At 37.4% G+C, this 25,246-nt stretch overlaps 2 protein-coding genes and 1 long non-coding RNA gene across 3 annotated transcripts; 2 read left to right on the top strand and 1 right to left on the bottom strand.

The window, feature by feature from the left end:
• Window positions 1-679: 679 nt before the first annotated feature.
• LOC137958736 (potassium channel KOR1-like) lies at window positions 680-10,041 on the bottom strand. Its single transcript, XM_068805836.1, has 14 exons — window positions 9,930-10,041; window positions 9,298-9,523; window positions 7,069-7,293; window positions 6,902-6,965; window positions 5,740-6,079; window positions 5,177-5,472; window positions 3,863-3,943; window positions 3,673-3,771; window positions 3,373-3,594; window positions 2,927-3,115; window positions 2,512-2,587; window positions 2,133-2,427; window positions 1,564-1,685; window positions 680-1,100 (listed from the first exon to the last, which is right to left on the bottom strand). The coding sequence occupies exons 2-14, from the start codon at window positions 9,498-9,500 to the stop codon at window positions 838-840; spliced, it is 2,475 nt and encodes an 824-aa protein (XP_068661937.1). The 5' UTR covers window positions 9,501-9,523; window positions 9,930-10,041; the 3' UTR covers window positions 680-837.
• A 1,566-nt stretch (window positions 10,042-11,607) lies between these two features.
• On the top strand, window positions 11,608-15,353 carry LOC137958737 (uncharacterized). The gene is made up of 4 exons (XR_011114009.1): window positions 11,608-11,758; window positions 13,606-13,684; window positions 13,952-14,096; window positions 15,043-15,353. It is a non-coding gene; the product is annotated as an uncharacterized lncRNA (long non-coding RNA).
• Window positions 15,354-18,701: 3,348 nt separating this feature from the next.
• Window positions 18,702-19,888, top strand: LOC137960448 (mitogen-activated protein kinase kinase 9-like). The gene has a single exon (XM_068808080.1). The coding sequence runs from the start codon at window positions 18,742-18,744 to the stop codon at window positions 19,711-19,713; it is 972 nt and encodes a 323-aa protein (XP_068664181.1). The 5' UTR covers window positions 18,702-18,741; the 3' UTR covers window positions 19,714-19,888.
• The last annotated feature ends 5,358 nt before the right edge of the window (window positions 19,889-25,246 follow it).

Genomic DNA, 25,246 nt, shown 5'->3' with positions numbered 1-25,246 from the left:
CTTGTTGATGGAGCAGAAAGCCAGAAGCTCTATGGAGGACGAATGGATCAGTTTTGTGGTAAATATTAATATGTGTCGATCGATCGTTTACTTGCATTTACCTTTAGAAAATCATCGTTGCACTGGCCAGTGTGTTTACTATATGTATTACTGAGACAATACGTTTTTTTTATTTTCTGTTCTGAGCGTTTTCTTGAATGTTTGGTTATTTTTTGTTAATATTTGTTAAAAAAAGGGTAATTTAGTAAAATTTTCTGTCTAAGGTCCTATCAAACTAATGAAGATTATTATATATTGGTCATTCGTCATTAGATGACTAACTCGATGAATACAGATTTGAATATCGCGCATATATATATATATATATATATCCTCGACAGTCGACAGGACCTTAGAGGAAGTTATCTTGAAATAACCTCAAAATCTACAGAGGAACCAAAAAAAGAGAAAAATCAATTTTCATCTTGGAGTTAGCTACCGCGAGGCACCTTAGCATATCCCTGCTATGGATCCCTCTCACGCAGAAGGTAACTCGTGTATGTCTCTCACATAAGCTATAGATTTAGTTTTATTGTTTTTATCATTCCCAGAAGTCCTCAGCTTAGGATATAAAAATGGCAGGATGACACAATTATGCTAAAGGTGGGAAATTACCCAACATTTTCTTCATAACGCCTTTGTTACTATGTATGAATGAACAGAAAAAAGGAATTCTACGTTATCCATTTGCAGATGCAGGAAAATACACTTATATTCATATAGCTGTGAGACTTGGAGCCAACATGAAGTGAACTGGCTGCTCTACATCCCTTGTGCTATTGGTCTGGGTTTGGGCTTTTACGTGTCCGAAACAGTAGTCTGAGATTGTTTTTTGGCGCACAAATACAATTTCTGACCATCACAGATCATGTTTACATCGAGTATTTTGCCAGCATCCTCTGATATTATACCAGAAGACGAGCACCCCAACTGTCGATCCGCCGACTCAATGAGCTCTTCTAACGTGTGAGGGACCCAAAGTACCACCCCTTCTTTCCTTGTGTCCTTTGGATCCCATGGATGAAACGGAAACACTGTACATTTCTTTCGATGCATTGCTTCTGTTCAAGAAGATAAATTAGTTAGAAAATTATTTGCCAAAAAAAATAGTTTAGAAATTATGCAACATGTTAAATTGCACCGAGCACTAGCCTTGCCTAATTGGATCAATGGGTCTTAGCCCATCAAATAAAGTATGAGGCTCCCCAAGTTAATCAAAAGAAAAGAATTAACATAAGGGTCGTGCCTCGGGCTTTTGGTTCAATGGTCACATGGAAGGGGTTTCTAGCGTGAGATCTTGGGTGGTCTCAGAATTGTATAATCACCGTTCAAAAAAATTTACAAAGACTAAGCATAATATACTGAGTCCTGCCCGGACTCCCACTATATACCAAGAATGGAACCAGTATCCCTGATGCATGGAACCAGAACGAAAGGCCCAAGAATCAAACCAATATCCATGATGCATTTCTGCCCAGATTTTTAGTGAAAATGTTAACAGCATCAAGCTATAAGTCATCATACCTTGGTTTTCTTGAGGACAATCAGGGATTTGATAGAGCTGGGACTTTTTGGCATCTTCAAGTAGGTTAGTCAAGATATTGCTTCCACATAGCCGACTCTCATCTAACGGGGTCCTTCCCCACCTGTGCGGCAAGAAGAAAATGAATATGAAATCTAACTATAGCATTTCCTGAATTGCAAACTAAACAGGTCTGTTCACAGCTTAATAATATAAAATGACCAGTTGAAGAATGATTCTTGGCATGAGCATTTGATTCTTTTAAATGACACAACGACAGAAGATGGAAATGGCTCCCATATAGAAAAAAAGATTCCAGTTTCAAATGTGCTAGAGTTTGTACATCTATTATGGAGAGAAGCTAATGAAGAGTTGATGGATGCAGTGGCATGTAAAATCCATCAACATGGAGCCACTGGCAATTCATTTGGAAGCTGCTTGAGGATCATACTTATTGTAATAGCATGACTCCGTCTCATCTGTATCTTGATTTTCCAATTGGGACAATAATCAAAAACAAGATAGCATTGCATAAAACCGAAGGAAACTTTTTTTTTGTATTTATTTATACCTGTCCTTTGATAATACACTTGCACCAGCTTCCACTAACATTTTGGCCATCAAATATAAACCCTCTGCAGCTGCAACATGAAGTGGTGTCCGCTGATCATAATTCTTAGAGTTTGGATTAGCTCCATAGGCTAACAGCCTCTTCAAGAAATCAGAGTCTCCCTTTGCAACAGCCTCGCAAAAACAACTTCCTGCATCCTCAATATATAAGGAAGCTCCCTGTCTTACTAGTAGGGAGGCCACTCTATCGTGTCCATGCTTGATGGCTTCAAGTAGGGGAGTGTTTCCGAACGTATCTGGTTGGTGCATTGATGATTTTGTCATTCAACATTGACATGCATAAAGTGTCACTAAATACAAAAGCTCTGATATAGTTTTACCAGGAGAATTGATTTTGACCCCAGACTGGATGAGAAAATTAACGATGTCTTCAAAACCACTTGATGCTGCAAGATGCTATTTACAACAAGTCTAATGAATCAGTACGACAGAAGAAAGAATAGAAAAGATTTGGAACAGACCGCATAAGTTACTTATTTTGTGGATTTCCAAAGCATACATTACCTTCTGAATAAAATATATGGTTACATGAGAATGTTCATCCAATGTTTTAATTGCTTATGGTTTATTCCAGTATGAATAAGTTCATCTCAAGGAAGCAACTTCAAATACAGAATGGTTTTCCTAGTGTTCTTCAAACGCCTCCAAAATGTGAATAACATTAAGAGCCAATGGCTTTATAATGATGAAAGCAACTTGATGAAACAAGAAAAGCGTAATGGTGAATGGCATTACCAAAGGTGATCGTCCATTGTAATCTGTCTTGTTGGGATCAGCCCCAGTCTGAACCAAACCCTTCAAATGATGTAAATCTCCATGATGAGCAGCACTGTTTACCCTTAAAGCAACCTCCGATTCTTGCTTTCCAATATGAAATGAGATGTCTGATTCCAGTTGTTTGAACCGATTGTTAGATTCTCTTCCCTGTCAATGAGTAAATTATTAGTCATATATGTTATTTGAGTAATCTTTTGGGCATTGTTTTGAACAAAAGATATTTTTTTATGAATCATTAATTTTTTGCAGCCACATGAGAGATTATTCATGTCCACTTGCTGTGTGCATGACTGCATCAGTGTAAAGCTTCAGATGGATTGAAGAAAGCAACCTCCTAAGATAGTCACTATTTTCAGCTCTCAAGAAATTTCTCTAACCACAAACTATTCATTTCGATGACTTACTTGTAAGAGGTTGTTTAAGACCTTTCGAGCATCAAAGAAGTATATCTCAAGAATATTTGCGAAAGACTGTTTATCAAGTCTCAGAAGTCGACAGAGTTCCATCACATGAACAGTATGAGGCTGAGGAATGTTGCATAAAATAGCAATTTCTCCAAATGAACAATTAGTTCCCAAAGGCACAGGAATTTCTTCAGAGCCATCTTCAGCAATTCCAACCTCCTCCTGTTGAGAAAAATAACCATAATCAATCACAACTTAGATTTATACAGAATAAATTGTAATAATAAGACATCTTTTTACCAGGATACCATGACAAACAAAGTAGATCTGATCCACTGCATTACCCTGCTCCAGGATCACTTCTCCAGGTAGAAAATATTCTTCATGCAATCTGATCACCTAATTAATCAGATAATACTTCAGTGATTCCTTTTTTAAAGCATCAGTAATTACCAATCGAATAAAAAAATCCCAAAAAGTCGTTACTTACTATTTGATTAATGAATTCTGGCGAGCATCCTTCAAAAAGAGGAACTTTCTCTATAAATGGCTTGTACAAATTTTGTGAAATCTGAAAGGTAAATGAAACAAAAAATGAAAAATACTTCAGACTTTATGAAAATGAATGACATGGCTGCAATTTAGAGGTGATGAGCAACCAAATAGAAAAGAAAACATTGCACTTCCATAATGTGGGTAGAGAAAAATTAGAAGAGAGAGAGAGAGAGAGAGAGAGAGTATAATTTGTAAAGTTAGAAATTCAATGTTTTATATGTTTTTGATATATTTAAGACACAAAAGTGATAACAGTGGTCAAGTGGTGGAGCTGCAACAATATCATTTCTGAAAGGTGATTACTATAATGTCTAGTTTCTCCATTGAAGTAAATCTGCTGCCACTCAATATGTTCAGCTTTCACAAGCATAGAATGCTTCTACTCATACTGAGTAGCAAATGTTAATAGCTGCATCTGATTATTTAGCAGCCTCTTATGCATATTTAGACTAACTCCACATTTTCTTTTCTTCCTCTTTTTCAGATAAATAAGCCTAACCCCAGTTTGAAGTGGAAAGTAGTTCAGAGAAAAGAAACCTTCCAGCATGAGGAAGTCATTATGATTCGTCATTACTTCACTAAGCAGGTTAAAAATAGCCTTTAAAGGTGACAGAAAAATTATGTAAAATTTGTCTTTCCTCATACTTCCCAGTGTAAGACTACACTTTTTCAATATTAATCATTCTATGGAGTATGTTTCATAACTATATTACTATTTGAATTTTATTAGTCCTTGCTCAAAATTATGATTCTTTCATTACCTTCACTAAGCTGGTTCAAAATAAGACTATAAAGGTGACAGAAAAACTATGTAAAAATTTGTCTTTCCTCATACTACCCAATGTAAGTCTACTTTCTTTTCAAATGATACTAGTCATTGTTTGGAGTATATTCAATAACTGGAATGGCACTTTTATAGATAGCATACAGACATCTCTAAGCTTTGCAAAAAACTAGACATAGCTACAACAATTAATTAGGTTTGGGGTTCATATAGAATTAATGCCAGCTGTAGTGCTTGACAGAAGAGTCAGGACCAAAAATTGCAATAAGACCCATGAGTCTTCTTGCGTCCTAGTAAATAGCCAACTAAGATTCTTGAATACCTTGAGGCATGAGTGACAAAATGTGAGGATTGAAGCCTACTTTTTTTTTCCTAGAAAACTAAATGCTCTGAAACTGAAGGCTCCACTTGCTTAATTTTCCAGAGATAAAATTCAATGTACTGCTAACCTAGTTATATCCTTACCTTTGCCCGAATTGAGATTGGAATATCCTGAAGAACAGAAGCCTCTGTATAGTTGCTCTCATATTGTAAACGCACATGCCCTTTGATCTGGTCTCTTATATCTTTTCCCAGTTTATTTCTGTTCATATATTTAATGAGATCAGTCATTTTATCCCTGAATCTTTCTGTTTTTGATCCTTTCACTATCAAGGCTGTCATGTTACCAATCAGATAAGCTCCCAGAATCATGTCAAAAGAAACAAATATCATAATGAAAATCATCTCCCTCAGGTTGACTGCATGGATATCTCCATACCCTGCCCACATGAATCAGTAAACTGAAACGTCAGTCACAAAAATTAAAAGATTATGTTTTATTGACAAGTTGTCTTTAGCAGAAATGCATTTTGATTGAAATAAAACAATTTTACTTCTTCGTATAAAAGCCCATGTAAGCTCTCAAGGATGGTTTCTTAGAATCAATATGCCTTGGGACTAAAAGATAAACCATCAGAGAAGTATTAATGCTGGATTCTTTCAGAGGTTACATTTTTGGTGGGAAGAAAAAGCAGAAAAAAACTTACCAACAGTTGCCATGGTAACTATGGCAAAATATAATGACGTAATGTAGCGCTTAAAAAGATCAATCTTTCTGAAGTTTGTATAGCTGAAGTCCCCCAGCTTCAAACTTCCTATCCAGGTGTCGGCTTCATGAGAAGCAGGTAAAGTTGTAGCCAGATAGTAAAAGATGCAGGCAGCAGTATGAGTGCAGTAGAGCTCAACAACAATAAGTTTCACTATTCGTGTAAATAAGTAATTGATCCGGATATCTTTCTCCATCTTCCTCAAAAACTGTTCTACTTTTATCACTCGCGTTAAGCGAATCCACAAAAGGTATCTCACTTCTTCCTTTCTTCCAGAAGCCTGGTTTAACCATTAGCTTTTAGCCAGGATACAGGAAGAAAATTGTTTACTGAAACCAAGTATTCATGAACCATAAAAACCAGTAGAAATGGCAATTATTCTAATTGCAATGTAAGAATTAAAAAAAAAAAGCCAGACTCAGGATTCAGTTGGCAACATTTGTTAGAGAATCATAGCACAAAAGTTTGGTGGATGTACTCTCCTTCAGAAACTGCAGTAGTATTTCTCTGCCGGCTTAAAAGTATCAACAGTTTCATTTATATGATTGACTCCTAAATTTTGAAATGAACAAACACTCATAGTGAGCTCCGTTATACATGGAGTCAAATTTAACGATAAAGTCTGCCATTCAAATGTTATTCATAGTAGAAAGTCTGAACAAGTTGAAATACAACCAAATAAAGCATAAATAAATCTTGTGTAAAGAACACAAATCACTTAATAAGCCATGGGCATTTAGCAACAAGGTGGACTTTACAGTATAATAATAGTCCCATTGGCTTAGGGAGAGATGTGAGATTAATCAGTTCAACTGTATGAATTACATGTATGCAAAATGCATATAAAGATAAGGAATCTACTCAGTCTGATTTTTTTTCAGAGGACAATAAAATGTTTGAAATAAAACAACGAAATGTGCATGAAGTACAAAGTATTGAAACGTAGAAACATCAACGGCTAAGCAGGCATATGCGTGAATTAAACTTCTTGAAAGAGATGGGTGACACCTCTAATTCTATAATATACAAGAAGCAGCCACCTCAAATTATCTTTACTTGAAACGAGACGCAGAGAAAATGAAGACTGTGGTACAGGTGAGACCTTGTAAATGGCATCCCATGGAAAACACCCTAAGAGATCGAAAACGAAACTCGATTTCACGTATCTACAAAAAAAAAAAAAAAAAAAAAAAAACAGCCGTCATTAACTTGATATAAACAGCATCTAATTTTGGATTGAATAAGTAATAAAGTGAAAGAACTACTTACCGAAGGGCAATGAGGTCACGTCTGCGGACCATTCGGTAGGTATGGCTATCTCTATAAGCAACAAAGAATTGAACGGCAATGTCGATTAGAAAAGCTATCTGTCCAGCAATGTCGAGTAAGAAAAGATTTTCTGGCAGACCTCGAAAGAATCCGAACTCGAGAGGGGTGAAGAAGGAAGAATAAATAGCCCACAACACAATAAAGTTGGTCCAGGCATGATAGAACCTGAAAAGTGCGGGAAAATTGAAAGAATCATAAGAATTCAAATAACAGCGTTGTAAAATCCACACTTCACGGACGAATGGAAATCATACATGGGGCCAAGCGCTGCAAATATCCTTCCATGAGTTTCCTATGTGCGTACATATGATTAATTGACTAACAGATACGGTTTGATCGGGAGACACGCTTGTTAATTATAAGTTGCAGCCATGCTTGTAAATTCTCTTTGTAATTAGTGAATCTGTGTCGTATGACTAACAGAATTTACGCTCTCCCTGACTTGAACTATTAAATTCAGTTTCAGTCGAGATGAGACCACAGAGGTTAGGCAATTCCCGCTTTTCAATCCATTCACATCAGACACACAATCTAACAATACGCTTTAGCAGTAAGAATCGTCTCGGAATGAGTGGGTATCATCATCTGGCACACCTGATAGTCACTGGTAGACTGACAGATGATGACTTGCCATCGTCACTGCTGTTCCGAAAGTTATTTTCACAAGTCAGTACATAAAAAATAATATAAATAAAAGATTATTGGACTCATAAAAAATAATATAAATAAAAGATTATTGGACTCGATCTGAGACTAAGTACAGACGGAAATGTTCGAAGTTCATGGAGTAAAAAACAAATCATCAGCAAAATATAGGCAAAAATCAAATCATCAAATAAATACAGGAATTCAGTAATGGACGGACACGAACGAAGGAAAAGAAAAGACGTAAGGGGGGTCACTATTCCACGAAGTGGAATATGTGAAACTGAGGTCGGTAAAAACAAAAAGAACTTAGATACGCCTCCTGATTCCTACCTTGAGCCTCATGCCTCGTACCTTTTCCAGTACAAAAAATTGCAGGCGGCAAAACTCTCTCGAAATCAAAACAAATACCATCTTTCTATCAGTAGTGCTGTAGCTTATACAGTAGCAAAACTACGATATCCCTCCAGCATACTGAATAATACATGGTCCCACGATCTCAAACTCCAGCACATCATCAACGACCACTAATGAAGCACAAGGTGCGACCTCCCCTAGCACCTCTTATAACTACGGGGGGGAGGGCAAGCGTAAAGGTACGGGCAAAATTAGATTCCCCCGTCTGAGCGACATTTCTAATCCTCGAAAACTCGAGCCTTTCGAGCAGTCATACCTCCAAAAGCGATCCGTTCTGGAAATTGAATCAGTGGAGCAGAGTACATTAATAGCACCCTTTTCTCTTCCAAATCCTCCAAATGAAGATTCCTATCAGAACATGAAACTGGACTGTCGGCATGCACGAACTCCTCATTGATTTCCTGGAGTTTTTCCTTTTGCTTTTTGGGTCTTTGTCTTCTTCCTCTCAGGTTTACTGTGGTACTTACCGGATTTTCCACGAAGATCGGGTATACAGTTACCTTGGGGGAAGTTAAAAAGGAGAATAGCAGCTCGCGCGACCAATAACAGTCTAACAGACCAGATAGATCTGATAGTCCCCTGCCACCGGTTTCCTTTATTACGTAGTGTTGACATTTCTTTTGCAATCGAGCTCTGGAGTTTTTACGCGGGAATAGTGGCTCTCGTTTCGCGCTCACTCACCTTTGAAATCACGAATTAAAAAGATCGGATACATATCGCGATACCACTTTCACTTTTCCTAATCAAGAAAGCTAGCAACGTAGAGATTTCCACGTGAGTCGTGACAAGCATGTTTGCAGTTTCAAACTGCCACAAGCATGGCTGCAGTGAGTGCAAACTACTTTTACAGTCACATATTTTTCGATTTTTCCCGCAACAAGAGCGTTCTAATTTTAAACCGCTACACCAAGGCTGCAAGCTACAGGATTCATATTTACACATTTTCCGTTTCTCCCGCAACTAAATGACTAAAAATGAGATCCGCGCTTGCAGTCCACTTATAAAATCCCGAATCTACAGATACTTTAGACGGAAAAAAGACGCGTTGACGAATTTCCTGGGAAACTATAAAAGAGAAAAGAAAAAAAACAGAGAGAGAGATCTTACTTGTTTTCGGGGTAAATGACGAAGCCCTCGGAACATCCTCGGAGTCCATAAAGAAGGCGATCTCGACTGAGTTTACGGCGAGCAGGATCAAACTCACTCGCTATCACATCGAATCGACTCCCACGCGACGACCCTATTCTATCTTTCAGATCCTCCACTTCGAATTCCTCCTCCACCTCGTCTCTCTTTCGCCGAGGCGCCATCGCTGTCTCGATCTCTTGCTCGCCTAAAAGATCAGCAGCATCCATATCGTCAATCTCAAATAAAAAAAAAGAAATCGACATTAGTGTCAAACTCAATATAATCTATATCATGCTTTTTCTAACACAAAAAATGGAGAAGAACTAAAATAGCTAATTATCTAAAAAATCAAGACATCAAAGTCCTCCGAAATGGAGCCTCAGAAAAGCACGAAGCTCGATCTTTCATGAAATTAGAATTATAAGGCAAACTTTATCCGGCGAGAATCATGGGAGTTTGGGGCGTAAAATCGCTTAGAAACGGAATCAAGCCACTGCGAGGAAGGAGAGTAACGAAAAGGTACAGAAAAAAGATAGTTCTCGGGATCGTTAATTTCATCTGTTGTGAGAGCCGAAGCTCACCAAGCAAACGAGAAAAGGAGAGAAACTCACAGCAGGTATAAGGCGTAAGACTTCGGACGTCGCTCCAATTCTTCTCCTTCAGACGCCGACGTTCTGGGGGGGAGTCATACTGGTAGTATTCTGATTTCTTGAATGAAGTTGGGCTTTTATACCAGGAAAAGGGTTGCTTCTTATCGTGCACCGGAATTTTATAATGGTCTCTGTAGCGTATTTTAAAGGCTGCGCCTCACGATTCGCGCAAATCACCAACGCCGCAGAACAGAAGACAGAACACCGAAGCAGCGTAACATACACATATCAATCCGCCGGCTGAAAAGTTACCTTTTCACGGGACGGGGCCTGCCGGAAATCCGGCATTTCAACGGCCAGGATTGATTTTTTTTTTCTGGCGCAATGGGTGTCGATAATCGCGTTCATTTACTTGGGTGTGTGTCAATGTACAAATTTTATTTTGTTTCAGCCGATTGGAATCTTACTTTTAAGACTCTTAACATATGGGTCCCGTAACATTATTAACCCATCATGTCAGCTTTGTGCAAGGACGCGAAGAGAATAAGAACATCACCTCAGTGAAACCTCTGGTTCAGACTTCAGATACCACTCCATTTGTTTTCTAGGAAACTCACTAAAGAAAACCACGGCGTTTCTGGGGGGAAATTAGTAGTCTAGATTAAGGGCTACTGTGCCTTATTATAAGGAACTGATAGTGGGATTTAGGTAGATTGCGTTAAGTTAATTAAACGCACGACATAAGGCTAGAAGAGTGGCGTTTTTTCTATTACTGTTTCTTCTCCAATTAGTTAGAAGATGCAGAATTGTTGTTAATGGAGCCTCCATTTCGTTTCAGCGCAAATATTGTAGCCTTCCTTCCCCGTTTAAACTTTCCGAATCCCCTTGCATCCGAGTCAGAGACGTATAGATAAGAGAAGACTTCTCTCTTACATGGGATTCCCATCTCTGTATCGTCAAGTGATCGCCAGTGCAAAAGAAAAGCCTCCACGTCTGTATTTTGAAGGAAAAAAATAATAGTAACATAAATAGATTTAAGCTTAAGATTATGACAAGTGAGGTTATGTTGCCTGAAGAACGTACCACGTTTATGGCGTAAACGTCAATGGATGTAATATATATAGATTACTTTAGTTCCAGGGAACTTATCTCTTACGGAGTTGGCATAATCATATCGAGTAATCGGTGACGATGACGGAAGCTCCAGCCGGTTCATGTTACATGGTCTTTTCAGGCCTTAAAAGCCATCCAGGCTTGTCTAAAGTCTTAATTCCAATTAGGGCTAAGGGCACGACTGATGTCAAAATCGGATGACATTGAATATGTACTTATGTGTTCAACAACTTCTCATGTAAAGAGCATTTTCTGCTAAATATAAAAAATATATATAAGAAAACCAAGTTCACATCAAATTGCACGGAAGTCATATCATCTGCGGTTGGTAAAAGTAGACGACTATTTCTTATCGTGCATGGCTTTGTAAGCATTCATTTTCTCCATTTATGTCTTCTCCATGGCCTCCGTGCACAAAATTAAGATTGGCTCTTTACAGTTGACAAGGTGGAGTACTATCATCATGTTGATATGATTTTTGAAAACTAGTGGTGCGCCCAACAGCTCGATCAACTTGTATTCATTTTCTATTAGCTAGCAGCTTGCTTCATCTGAAGCGGGCACGACGGCATCAGCGATTGGTGGATATACAGCCCCTTCCGCAGTTGCACGTGGAGTCGTAGAAGATAGTGGAAAGAGTTTGGACACTTGGGGTTCCAGATTCTTCCCGAAATGTCTGTCCATTCGTAGGTTTTAGAATTTTTTCCCCCCGTCTCCATCGTTACAAGAAGCGAGAGGTACGAAGATTTTGTGTTCGGATTTTTTGGATTTAAAGTTCCGTGCATAAATCTGTTGTGTTGGTGAGAATAATTTCATATAGTTGTGTTAAAAAATCATTCAACCTTCAAACTAATTTATAAGCTAACATCCCAAAACAAAAGTTATTAGTGGTAGATTCAGGTTCGATGGAGTGGAGATGAGTTTCGTATTTTTTATTATGCACTTTAACAATAAAGAGTTTTCTCATGTAAAGAGTAGAGAGCCAAAATGGATTTTTTATTTTTTTTTTGTTGCCTTCATCCCCGTGCATGAGCCTCAAAGCAGGCCTGGCCTTTGTCCAAAGTCCGACCAGGTTTATTTGGGTTTTTATTGCAAATCTTCTAAGTTTTTCAGAGTGAAATTTCTACTGTTAGAAGTGGTGGAAAGGGAAGGAATGCAGATTTGTTAACATATATATCAGTAAAGGTATTAGCCCCCTCCAATTACATGGAGAGGGTGAAGGAAACTCATTTATGTAGATAAACCGAACCTATTTATACTCATTTATGCAGATTTGGTAACGGAAATACTCTATACTATTTCAAATTCTGTCATAGGCTCTTTGCTGATGAAATTGATGGACTGATGTGGAGAAAATACCAAACATAATGAAGAATTCAGCTAGTCCAAATGCCGAAGCCGAATGGTCACTTATCTGTACTTTTTGGTGGCTATATCTTAGCAGTTTAGACCTGACAAGTAGATGTCAAGAATCTGACGATGGTTAGGGAAGCTCAACTTTCTGTGATTTTTTTTTTCTTTTTTTGAAAAGGAATTTTCAGTGATTATCTCTAATAACTTGTAGTGGAATTGAGAGGAAGGTTCCACATCTAACAAGGTAAGTAATCAATAATCTCGGACGCAAGCAAGGGCTTGAAAGCTTCAAGTGTGTAATTCCTCCTAAAGATTTTATTTGAATTGGAATTTTCCAGTAGTGAGTGTAGCTCTATAAGTATGTTAGTCGTGTAGATAGCTAATTATTTGTAGGTTTGGCAAAAATTCTTTTAGTCTCTGTCTTGTTAAGTTTTTTTTTTTAAAGTTTCTCCTAAACTTTGTCAAATGGGCAGGCATTACCTTTTTTGAAATCTCTATTTACTTTCAAAGGAAAGAGGTTCATTCTTTTGTTTGTTGAAAGAAGAAAGGATCTTTCCTTCCACAAAAAGTTTAATTAAAAAAATGCAATGGGATAATTTTCTCTTTTTCTTCTTTAAAATAGTAGAAAAAAGAATTTTTTCCTTTTCTTTGAATGTTGGGTAGCGGTAGTTGCAACAGCATTGACAGTGGGTTTTTGTGAAGTCTTGGACTTTCAAGTTGGGAATATGCCTCATAACATTACCTAATGACTTTGCAATGGAATTTGCCAATTTATCATGGTACTAGAGTTAGTCCAAGTCCAGTCTCTGTTTCTGCTTTTTGCCACATCTTAAGTCTGATTGCCTGTTTGTCCTTTTGGGTCTAAATGTGAGAGAGAGATGTTAGTGGATAGAAGTCATGGACTATGTTCCCATAATTTCTGGTAGTAACTATGTTCATTTTTTGTATATTTCAATGCTTTATGTCAAATTTGTAATCCTATCATACCTGCCAGCATTATTTGGCTGCTAAGAAGTGCTTCTTTATCTAAAAAAGAAACTCTTTGTTCAAATGTAGACAACTATTTGGTCAATAAGTTTGTTTGTCTCTTTGAATTATTTATTTGGATAGACAAATACTCCGTTTTCCTAACATCATTTCCTTTTTTTTTTCTTTTTTTCTTGTGGCAGAGTTTGGTTGCTGCACGTCGTTGAACAGAAATTCTTATGCTTTTTATCTCACTTTATTGCAGGATTAGAGTGCTTACCTGGAAGAGAAATAATAAGAAATGATCTTTTGGAAGATGAAATAGTCCCTGAACAACTTACTAGGTATTGTCTCATTTTGTTAATTAATTTGAAATTATTCTCTGTGTCCTTACCCATTCATCTGCCTTTTTTGTTTTCTTTTATCATTTCCCATTACCATCTTTTCCTAGTCTTGATATCTCCAAATTCTTCAGAGAATTCTGTGTCATGTTCAGAAAAGAATAATGCTACTCACCTGTTTTTATGAGGTTATGAACAGCACGTTTAAATTCAGAAAAAGATATACTGCCCTAATTTAAAATATTTCATGGTTTCCTTTGTCATTCATAGGAGCATACAATTCTTTGGATAGGAGTCTCAGAAGAAAGTGACTGAATCTTTTGTTGTAACATGTCTCGGAGGAGTTGGGAGTCATGCTGCTTCAATGCTTTTAAGATCTGGAATTGGTTGGCTTCGTCTTGTGGATTTTGATCAGGTAGTTGTGTTGTATCTTTCACTTCTTGTAAAAATATTCCCTTTTCCAAGTTGTTAGTACTTATATTTATGAGTTTCACTGCTTTTCAATAAAAAACTTCTGAAAATGAAAAGAAAGACTATATGATCAACATTGATTTCATTTGCATGAAATGTTATGGCCAGTGGCTAATAGTTATCAGAGTCCTGAATCAATTAACTTATTGGTTTTTGGGGCGTCTCATAACTAAGATTTGCTTAGTACTCCATTCATAAAAATTATCATCAGGAGGACCAATAATTTATGAAGAATTGGTAAATCAGGTAGAAACTGAGAGAAGAAATGAAGAGAAGAAGAAAAGAAAGCCAGCAGGTTGATGTTGAAGAGGAGAAAGAAGTATGATCACTTAGTTGGCCCCTCTTCCCCTTGTATGCATCATTTTATTATCCAAGGTACAAGAATGCCCGTAACGTCTCACTTACAACCTTGTTATTCCATAAGGAGAGAAGGAAGAAGGGAGAAAAAGAAGAGAGGAGAGAGTATGATAAACGTCCAAGAGAGAAAAGAGAGAAGAATACGTGAGGGAAAAAGGAGGAAAAAATTAGGGTTTTGGACTTGTCCAAACCATCCCCCATAAGTTATTTTTATAGGTATCAAAAATATAAATATTACAAGTATACCCTTCACCCTAATAAGAGTGAATAAGAGATAGAAAACGTAAACTAATTACATCATACCTTCCAACAAACCTGTTTGTGATAAGTCATCGACTAAAGTACCCTTACTAGAGACTTCTGAATAAAAAATTTATTCTGTCCTCCTAATTACAACTTATGCCACTATTACATCTTAACTCAACAATTTATACAACAATGCTAAACAAATTTGTATCACACTATATACAATGGTCTAATCAGATATTGGATGGTTAGAGAATTCACAAAGTCATAACTTTTTTCTGTAACAGGATGGTTTTTTATGTGATAATGAACATGTTGAATGCTCTCACACTACTTGCTCAACAAACTGCTGAGCTGTCTCTCTGGCTGGAATAGGGTATCCCTGCTGCACCTTACAGTATGGGCATGTCCTCCCCTCCAAAGTAATGTTTTTTTTTTTTCTTTCTTTGTGTTTTATGCCCTCACCCATGTGTTGTTTTGCCCCTCACAATAAAATTTGAATTTTATTTCCTTCAAGAACAATGGGAAAGGTTTTAATAAGGAGAACAACAAAAGCTCCCAAGGCCTTGTCTGCACTCGCATTTTCCTTCAAGAACAATGAAATGGTGCTCTTCTTTGATTGGTGATCAGCACATATTGAATTTATAAAAAAATGGGGTTATACATTTGCCTGTTTTATGATTCTTGCCTAAAGTGGGAAGAACCGGTTGCTCTAGTTGCTTAGATTTTGAAGGAACCAGTTGCTCTTTTATCCATCGGTATGTTCTACTTTATTCTTCTTCTCTTAGCCGCAGATATGAGAGGCATAACATTGCCATTCCATTAAATGATTTGCCATTCTGCCATACTAGAACTTTGCTCCATTGTCTAACAGGTGGGATCAGGCAAACCCTGCCTCTTGTGTCAAATTTGATTCTTCTCACATTCAAAGAGGTATTATTTCCAATAATTTGAACTATCCCTTGAAATTTAACACAGAAAATTATCTCCTAGTTGCAAACGCTTCCAACTATGTTGAAACTAGTTATTAGGCTTTCTAGTTTTCTCGCAGAAAAGAGCATCCCCATCTCAAATTCTTGGGGATGATGGTAGTTGTGGTTGTGGCTTGATTTTATTTTTGCTGTATCTAAGAAGGGGGGTCTCATGAGCGCCCCTTTTTTCACAAAATCAGCCACTCCCTAGATGTCAACTCAGATCTGATCTGAATCTGTTCCAGGGACACGCAAGATCCTTCAGTGCAGGTGGCGAATCCATTTTGGAAGCCTAAACTTCGTGCCAAATTGGCAATGCAAATGCCTCCCCCTGATTTGAACGGCTGCAACCGACTTCCCTCGTAGCTTTCCGACAACACGTCTTAGCAGAGCTCAGCTGTCACCGCTCTCACTCCCCGGACTCTGATCCATATGTCTTAACTACCAAAGAATCACGTACCTAAACCTCTTTAAAAAAATAGAACAAAAATACAAAATTGGGCGTAGGTACCCTACATAGCCTTAAAGAAAGGCAGAGTATACGCATGAAAACAGCTCCAAGGGCTCCCACTCCTTACGAGGAACACCCCACGCTTCACTGGACTCACGTCCTATCGATTCCCACTGCGTCATCGGATTCTTCAACCTTAACCTTGTTTATAGTCAATTATGATTTGATTATTATTTGTTAAACAAGGCTGGCTTCTGTGCTGACACGGAGCTAATGGACGAGACTCCAACCAAACCATTTTTCTCCATCGTTTTTTCAGATAATGTACATAAAGACTTTCTTTTAGCTTTATCGGAATACTTTGAATTTGAGTTCAAGCTTAGTTTTAATCCTAAAATTAGAATTAAACTCGAGTTTAAAGATTTAATCGAGTTTGAACTCGAGTTCGAACTGGGTTTGAGTTCCAACTTATATTTAAAATAATAATAAATATAAATATATATATATTGTGATGAACTTAATAAATATAAAAGACCCAAGAGAGTTGAACTATCGATATCTTTCAGGTTTGAGGTAAATAAGAACAATTATCAACCAATTAAATTAACAAGAATAATTAAAATAAAAAGTATTTTTATAAAAAAAAAATTATGCTAATGAATCAACCAGTTAGTTAATAACCTGAGCTTAGAAAATCTCTTGTTTGAGTCGTTATACGTAACGAATCTTATTTCAAATTTGAGTTTGAGTCGTACTTAATTAAAAATTAAATTGAATCATTCTTTGTTTTTAGCGAACTTGAACTCAAATGATTTGTGAACGGGTTTTTTTCATCTTTTTAAAATATAATATAATTTAATTAATAATTTTTTAATAAGAACAGCCACCGTCCACGCGTAGAACTTATTTATTCATTTGTACGGGAAAAAGCCCCACACAATGAATAAAATTATGAAGATATCTTTAATGGGCCCAGCCTTATCCGGTCACAGTTTTTGGAGGTTAAACTAAAAAGAAAAGAAAGGAGCCGTTTGATAAGATGGATCTTGCTTTATTTAGAAGGTTAAAAATCTGCTGGCCCTTCGACGGCATGTAACGCCGACGTGGGGGCCTATCACCACTTACGTGCCTTCTGCCGCTGCAACTGTATAGTAACCCCACTTAAGCTCGGGAATCACGTGCTGGAAAAACATTAGGAAGTAGGAACCCGACGGGAACAAGACACTGGCGTCGGGTTCTATTTTCCCCCCTCCTCTTTCAGTTTTCCAATAACTCAATTCACCCACGTCACTAAGATGGTCAATGAATCTCAAAACATTCACTCTTTCCTCAGGGGGGATTAGTCAACTTTGACGCAGGAAACTTCAGCGCATTGTTCAATTCATTTTTTTACGTCATTAATGAAGCATCAGTATTTAAGTATATAAATGATTAAGATAAATCCAAAAATCATTTTTATTGTTTAATTTTAAGAATCCAGATTCCGTAATATATTGCGAATCATCCGGATGAAGTGGGGCACAGTATTTTGAACTCGTCAAATTTTCTTTTTGGTCTCTCTCCTGCACCCCTCGCTCTTTCGGTATTCTCTTTTGATTAGTCAACTTTGACACATGAAACTTCAGCACATTGCTCAATTTATCTCTTGACGTAGTTAGTGAAGCAAAGCATTTAAGTATGTAAATAACTAAAATGAATCTAAAAATTATTTTTACTATTTAATTTTGGGAATCCGGATTCCTTAGTATATTACGAATCATAGAGATGATGCAGGCACGGTATTTCGAACTCTCATCAATTTTTTTTTGTCTCTCTCCGACACCCTCGTTCTCTTAGTCTCTTCTTCTTTCGAAATTTATTTTATTTTTTACTTTTCACTTATATCTAAACAAAAAAAATCATATTTTTTTTCTATTTTTTCGCCGGTCCTCCCGAACTCTCCGCTGTTGCCTAACTTTGGAGATTTGTAACGGAAGACAATTTCACGGCCATCGGTAGTTTCATTACGCAACACCTCTGGATTCTCTTATATGAATCTTCCTAATTTGGGTTAAATCAGAACATTGATGGCTGCTATCAACAAAAATGATTTGTTCGGTAAAGTTTCACTTAATGGATAACGACTATATGACTTATCCCTGCTCAAAACGTCAGCTTCGTCTCTCTCCCTTCCGTTGGCACCTACAGCGTGGGTCATGACATGAGAGGCCGTCGATGTCTGCCGAAGTGATAGGTAGGATGCTGTTTGATTTGCACGAGTGAAGGGACCCTTTGCCTTCTTGTTTTTTTATGCCAGATTGATGAAGAAAAATAACTGTCAGATTTTATTTTTCTGAAGGTTTTAAAAAAATTTGGGTGTTTTAAGATTTTTAAGTAGCCGTGGCCCGTGAGCAAATTTGAATTTTAAAATGCCTGTGGAATAAATTAAATAGAGCCATGAAAGTATAGTGATCAGTGACTGTGATTTGTGTAAATGCGAAACTCCTCGGTAGCATCGTTCCTCCACTTGCCTCCTTATATAAGCCAGTCTTCGGCGCTTTTGGAGCTTAGGTGCCCGGAGAGATATGGCTTTGGTGAGAAATCCCAATCTGAAACTGCTACTTCCTGATACTCGCCCTCACTCAGCTCTCTTCCTCCAGCCTTCCTTCTCCTCGGCGGGCCTCGCCGATAAACCCTCCCCGGAAGTCGCCACTATTTCTGACTTGGAAACCGTTTCCACCCTTGGCCACGGCAACGGCGGTATCGTTTACAAGGTCCGCCACAAACGTACCTCCAATCTTTATGCCCTCAAGGTCGTTCAGATCCCCAGCTCCGACGTGGAGTCCGGCTGCCTCCTCCGCAGTCAGCTGACTCGCGAGATGGACATTCTTGCGCGCACCGATTCGCCTCACGTGGTCCGTTGCCACGGGATTTTCAAGAAAGATGTCGCCGGTGATGTGGCCCTTGTGTTGGAGTATATGGATTCCGGCACCCTCGAGTCCCTCGTCCAACAGAGCGGGACTTTGCCCGAAGACGTCCTCGCCAGTGTCGCCAAGCAGGTACTACAGGGGCTTAACTACCTCCATGGCCTAAAGATCGTTCACCGCGACATTAAACCCTCGAATTTGCTCGTCAATAGCAAGATGGAGGTGAAGATTTCTGATTTCGGAGTTAGCAAGATCATGGTTCGTCGCCTGGAGACATGCGCTTCCTACGTCGGCACCAACGCGTACATGAGCCCGGAAAGATTCGACCCGGAGACCAACGGCGGGAGCTACGATGCTTTCGCCGGCGATATCTGGAGCTTGGGTGTCACCTTATGGGAGCTTTATATTGGGTATTTTCCGCTCCTGCCGTCGGGGCAGAGGCCAGACTGGGCGACGCTCATGTGCGCCATTTGTTTCGGCGACATGCCTGATTTTCCGGAGAGCGCCTCCGGCGAGTTCATCGATTTCTTGAGATGCTGCTTGCGGAAGGACTCGATGAAGAGGTCCACCGTGTCGGATCTTCTTGGGCACCCTTTCGTCACCAGAGATGGACCGCGCGAGTTCCCCTGAATCCCCGTTCCTAAAGATCCAGCCGCCGGAATTTTTTAACCGTCGTCGCACATCAAAGATTAATTTGTAGATATTCTGTAGTTTCTTTGTAAGTTTACAAGATTAGATGTAAATGAAATGTCGTTTTCGACCACGTTTCATCCTCTCTTGCACAGTTTTCTGATTCTAATTGAAATTTGAGACTAATAATCAAGATTTAAACATGAATATATGATATATTTCACTTGATTATTTATCTAAGCCCGCTTATAAAGATGGACCCTAGTCTCCAAATGCAGCGAGGACTGGGCCCACTCAATGGTTACTTTGCTTAATGACATTTTGGACATTTGGCCCGTTAGTTTGGTCACGTTATCTATCTGGGTGACTTATCCAAGTCTTTTTTTTACGGATTATTTGGAGAATCTGAAATCGCACGTTTGGAGCTCCGGTGAGATTTATTTGTTCGGGTTGGAGGCTAGTGGGGATATTTTTTAGATGGAAAACCCGGCTCGAATTTGTCCTGTTACGGTTGTCGTGCAGCGACGGCCGCCCTGCGGTATTCCGCGAAAAATCGTCGGCCGTGACTTGGGTAATTTTTCGTTCTTTTTATTCTTACTTCTTGCTCGGTCCAGAAATAATCCACTCCGGCCGCCTAGGAAGTTCGAATCCACAGTATAACGGTACTGCTCAACCGACTCTCTTTATGAGGCAGCCCAATTGCCTGTAGATTATTAGATTAAGCTCATCTGGAGCTCTCCTGAGAGTGAGTGTTGCAGTTCCAGACAGTGTTCGAAAGGTACTTTTTTAACGCATCCTTGAAGAGTTATTCCATATTACGGAACGAAATTACGAATTTACGAAGCCCCGTCTATCTGCACTTTTTTTACATTCGAATTCTACCCACTAGAAACGGCAGTCTATGATTAGACGTCGCCGTCGGGCTTATTTGCTTTTGCTCGTGAGGTGCATGCATCTGTGCGTGTGTCGTCACTCGTCAATGTTGCAAGTAGGACGGAAATGGCGATAGCAGCCACGACGAAGGTGGGGTAACGATGAGTTGCAGCGATTCATTGGCGTTTTGTGGGTCGCTGCGATTGTGAGAGGTGATCGTCATTGACCTCTTGAGGTCCCGTAATTGAATCATAGTTTCCGGGAAGATTGAAATGGACAAATCCCAGCTTCACAGAAAGGGTGAAAGGTCAATGTGGAATGGAAATTGTGATGGAGTTTTCGGTTTTTCTTATTGGAATTCTTGGGGGAAGTTGAAAATACTGGAAATCATCTGAGGTTGCGTGGAGTCGAGCCAAAGTTTGTTCGAGATTATCTGAATATTTTAAATTCGATCTCGAACTCTGTTCAGCCTCGAGTTTAAAATTGGAATGAGTTCGAACCCAAAAAATTTAACCAGTTTGAATCCAATCCAGAGACAAGTATTATTTCAAGTTTGAGTTAAAACTTAAACTGAGCCTAAGTTTGTTTCCAAGCTGAGTTCGAAGTGCTTGCGACCCTGTTTCCCTACTTTTGCTGCTCGGGCATAAAGCAATTAAGCTTGAGAAGAACGAACGCTACTTTAGAGCGTTTGGTACATAAATCCGGAGACACGTATAGTAGTGGGCACCGTCTTAAAGAAGCCGGTTGATGTTTTCGCGTCGGCAGCTCACAGGCGATCTGTGCTTCCACATCACCACGAGTCATTTAGGCTGCAACTTTAAGGTTGTGTATGACGGGTTACATGTGGAACCTATTTGCCCCGTCTCTAAAAAGAAAGATTGGGTAATTGGGGATGGGCACGCCGAAAATTTATAAATTCGTAACAATGCAATAGCCAATAAAGGTCTGTCACGTAATAAAATATATGTAACTAGATCATATGGATCGTTGGTTACCAAAAATATAACATAAAACAATTTAGCACCATTGAAAATGAATATTGAAAATTTATGCATCTACCTTGGTTTCAAATGTATGTTTTAATTAAGCACCCTTGATTTGGGTGTCACTCAAAACAAATTATGCTTCAATGGAAATTTACTAAATTGAGGCACATATGTACACTTTTATAAACATGTAAAAATTAAAAAAAATTACACAAATTTCTACACCATAAAAAGTTTATACCCCTAAGAAATTTATAAAATTACCTCATTATTTCATAAAATATATGTCATTCATATCATTTTAAAGGGTATTATAGGTATAAAACCATGTGGGTTCAATTTGGGGAGACCTATCATTGACCCGAAACCCAATGGGGGGTTTTTCCCCCATTACATCCCCGACTTGCAGAGTGAAAATCTAAAACGCATCTTTGGGTTTTCAGGTCGGATCGAGTCAGGTTCCCTCTAAAACCCAGACCTGAAGCTCACCCTTAATTATGAGAATTCTATTCTAGGTGTAATTAGGACTTGATAGTTTAATTTTATTACGATTCTATGTATTTCCTCTAGTATACAGAGAGAACCAATATACTCAAATTAAACAACTCAATGAATTATTTAATTTTCTAGACATTTAATATGTTACTAGAGTAGGTTACGTGAGTTGACTCAGTCAACCCACATTGAAAATATGATCATTTTCTAATCTATTATCTCTAATAGTTTGGATGTGTTTTTTTTTTTTTCCTTATTGATGTTTTTCAATCCCAGCACTCATTCTGTCTTTGACGTTTTCACTTCTATACTACACTTTCCATACTATAAATTTTATATTGATATAAAGGAATTTGAGTATGTTTTCCAACTTAAAAAGATTTTTTATCAATTGGAGTTTTCTACAAAGATAAATGACATCTAAAACAACAAAGGTTTGACAATAGGAAATGTGACCTACAACAAAATGCTTAATTTTTTTAGGCATTTTATGTCAGAAAGAACGAGATTTTATATAGAGAATTATATCTCTAAATAAATCTATGTATGTCTAGTTTCTAACTCAACATACCATTTGTCAATCCGATATTTCTAAAGATAGATATCGATATTGGAAGACTCAGGGGTTATGTTGGAAATATGTTACTAACGAAAATCAAAATTTTAAGTTCTTTCATAAAAAACAAGTCTTTATGTTTTAGTTTTGGTTGTTTTTCCTTTAGAACATAAATTCTAGGCTTTAAAGTTTTTTTTTTTTTAATTGCATACCTCATCAATTTACAAGCATACACATCATAGTCTTTTCTTCTCTATCAAAACCTTGTTTTGCATGTACTATATAGGAGCCCTGCTTGCCAAAGTTTTTCATTTTTTTATCCTACCATTACCTTCAGTTTGTCTATGGAAGAAAATTTCTTTGAGATTCCATCTTCAATAAACATTTTTTTTTTTATAAAATTAACTTGTCTCCCACATGGAACCCTAAAACAGGGTTTGAGGTTGTTTCAAAAGAGAGATAAAGGGAGAAAAAGGCATGTTTTTCATGTTATTTTCTATTGGACTTTTTCTATTTTATTTTATTGACATTCTCTTAGGCTAATCAAGTCCTTTTATTCAACTCCTTTTACTATCCTTACGTGCTCTTGAGCTTCCCCAAAACATTATTTTTTGGGGTTTAACTGTGTTAAATCTTTTGCTCCCACTTAATCTTACTTCATTCTTTTAAGAAGATTTCAAAAGATATGGTAGAAATTTGGTCTTCTAATTTGTTTTATCATTTTTTGTGTGTCAAGACTAATCATTCTCATTAACCTATGGATTTGATGAACACTTCCTTTTTTGGAAGTATGAGTATTGCATTGTCGACTACTTTGGTTTGAAGTATAGGTGTTGGTATCTTTGTGTTCCTCTAGTATTTCTTTAATTTATTATTTTTATCACTTCAAAGCATTGCATATAAATCCACCACCTGCAAAGTATAAGAGTATACCCAGCATCCAACATGAGTAAAATCTTTTTATACATCCAAGTAGTCTTATTTTTAGCTACATTTAAAAAGCCAGTAGTCTATTTTTCATGCCTACAATTACACTCTTTTTTCATTTGTAATTGAATAGAGTATTTTTTAGATTATGATCATTTTAACTGGTGTATGAAGTTTTATCGTACTATTAGGAGTGATTTTCTTCTTTCATATTTATTTTATCCAAATGGGTCCATATGTTCATCCACATCTGGAGGGGGACAAGTAGAAAAAAAACACAAAAGAATATGTATTTTATTTTATGTGACAAATTTTTTTGCATCTGTAATAAACTTTTTCTGCTAAATAAGATTGAAGACTAAAAATATTTTTCCTTGCAAATTGAAGTTACAAACTCCAATTTGAGGGGGAGTATTGAAAAATAAATATGGAAGAGTCTTACATGACTCTCATATAGATGCATCTCAAAGGAAGGAGCTATAGCCAAGGAGGAAGTTTAATATTTTCAAATTTATACTTTGTTAAAAGATGTTTAATTATTCTAAGATTTATCTTTAAGTAGTTGTTTACTTTGATTATGATTAAAAAATCTATTATGGGTGTAATTAGGCCTTGGATAGTTTAATTTCATTATGATTCTATGTCTATCATTCTATTATAAATAAATGCACAATATAATCAAATTAAACAAGTCAATTAATTATCTCTTTAAAAAAAATCTAAAATAGACAAGCTTGGGGAAGTAGGTGAGGGAGTGATTAAAAAGAAAGGAAGAGTCGAGACGAGAAAAGGATGGTTTTCTCATCCTCTCTTAACACTTGTGAGAGGAGAACAAGCCCCTCTACATGGCAGTCTCTAATGCCAATCCCTAAACCTTAGACCCTATGACAAAAGGAGAGGATAATGGGGAGCCTTGCTCCCTTTTTCTTCCATGTCGATAGGGGATATATACATATATATATATATTAATTTTAAAATAAAACATATTATGATAATACATTTTCTTGTTATTATGGACAAGAATATAAATTTTTATGTAGATTTTCATTATATTTAACTATTTTAAAAAATAATCTCCTAGGATCATATTTATAAATGACCGTTATATTTTGAAAGGAGGAAAAATGATCACTTTCTCATCGTAGAAATTGCAGAGGTTGCCGTTGGGAGATCGAGAATAATTTTCTTATGTAAGTTTTTATTTTTACATATCAATTAAATTGACTTTTAACAACAAGATAACAAAATTTTATCTGATTAAATTTATATATATTTTTTAAATAAAAGACCCCTAGAGTCAAGTTTGAAGCAAGAACATATATTCTTATCCCTGGACCATAACAATATATGAGTTCTTCCCTTAACCATCCTTACCCTATGAGTTAGGGAGAAAACTCCATCCTTAAAAGGTTAAATGGGGTCAAGTCGAGTTCTTGCTTTGACCCAACTTATACCTACCTCTTTGGTGGTACCACTTCCTCTCATGGAGGATACTGATTATGCTCAAGTTATGTATTCGTCTAGTTTTGTTCATCAATAATGATTGTTTACTGTACCGTTTAACGGCATCAAGTTAATTGCTCATTTGGTAACGACTATTGATTTGTAAAGGTCCAATGACGTAAAATTGTTCATGAGCTTAATAGGTTTGAACAGATGGAGGGCAAACGATTCCCATGGGTCTGTGCTCTGTACC

This window comes from Aristolochia californica, unplaced genomic scaffold, assembly GCF_029961685.1.
Source record: "Aristolochia californica isolate CCGP_79_NKW_82.1479 unplaced genomic scaffold, dmAriCali1.0.hap1 SCAF_3, whole genome shotgun sequence".
In the NCBI taxonomy this organism is placed as follows: domain Eukaryota; kingdom Viridiplantae; phylum Streptophyta; class Magnoliopsida; order Piperales; family Aristolochiaceae; genus Aristolochia; species Aristolochia californica.
Note: the sequence above shows the minus strand (reverse complement) of the source record. Positions and strands in the feature narration are given on the sequence as shown.

Coding starts and splice junctions, on each gene's coding strand:
- LOC137960448 (XM_068808080.1), top strand. CDS start 18,742: ATGGCTTTGGTGAGAAATCCCAATCTGAAACTGCTACTTCCTGATACT.
- LOC137958736 (XM_068805836.1), bottom strand. CDS start 9,500: ATGGCGCCTCGGCGAAAGAGAGACGAGGTGGAGGAGGAATTCGAAGTG. Junction 7,294..9,297: donor GTCATTTACCCCGAAAACAA/GTAAGATCTCTC, acceptor CGCACTTTTCAG/GTTCTATCATGCCTGGACCA. Junction 2,588..2,926: donor ACAATGGACGATCACCTTTG/GTAATGCCATTC, acceptor TGTTGTAAATAG/CATCTTGCAGCATCAAGTGG.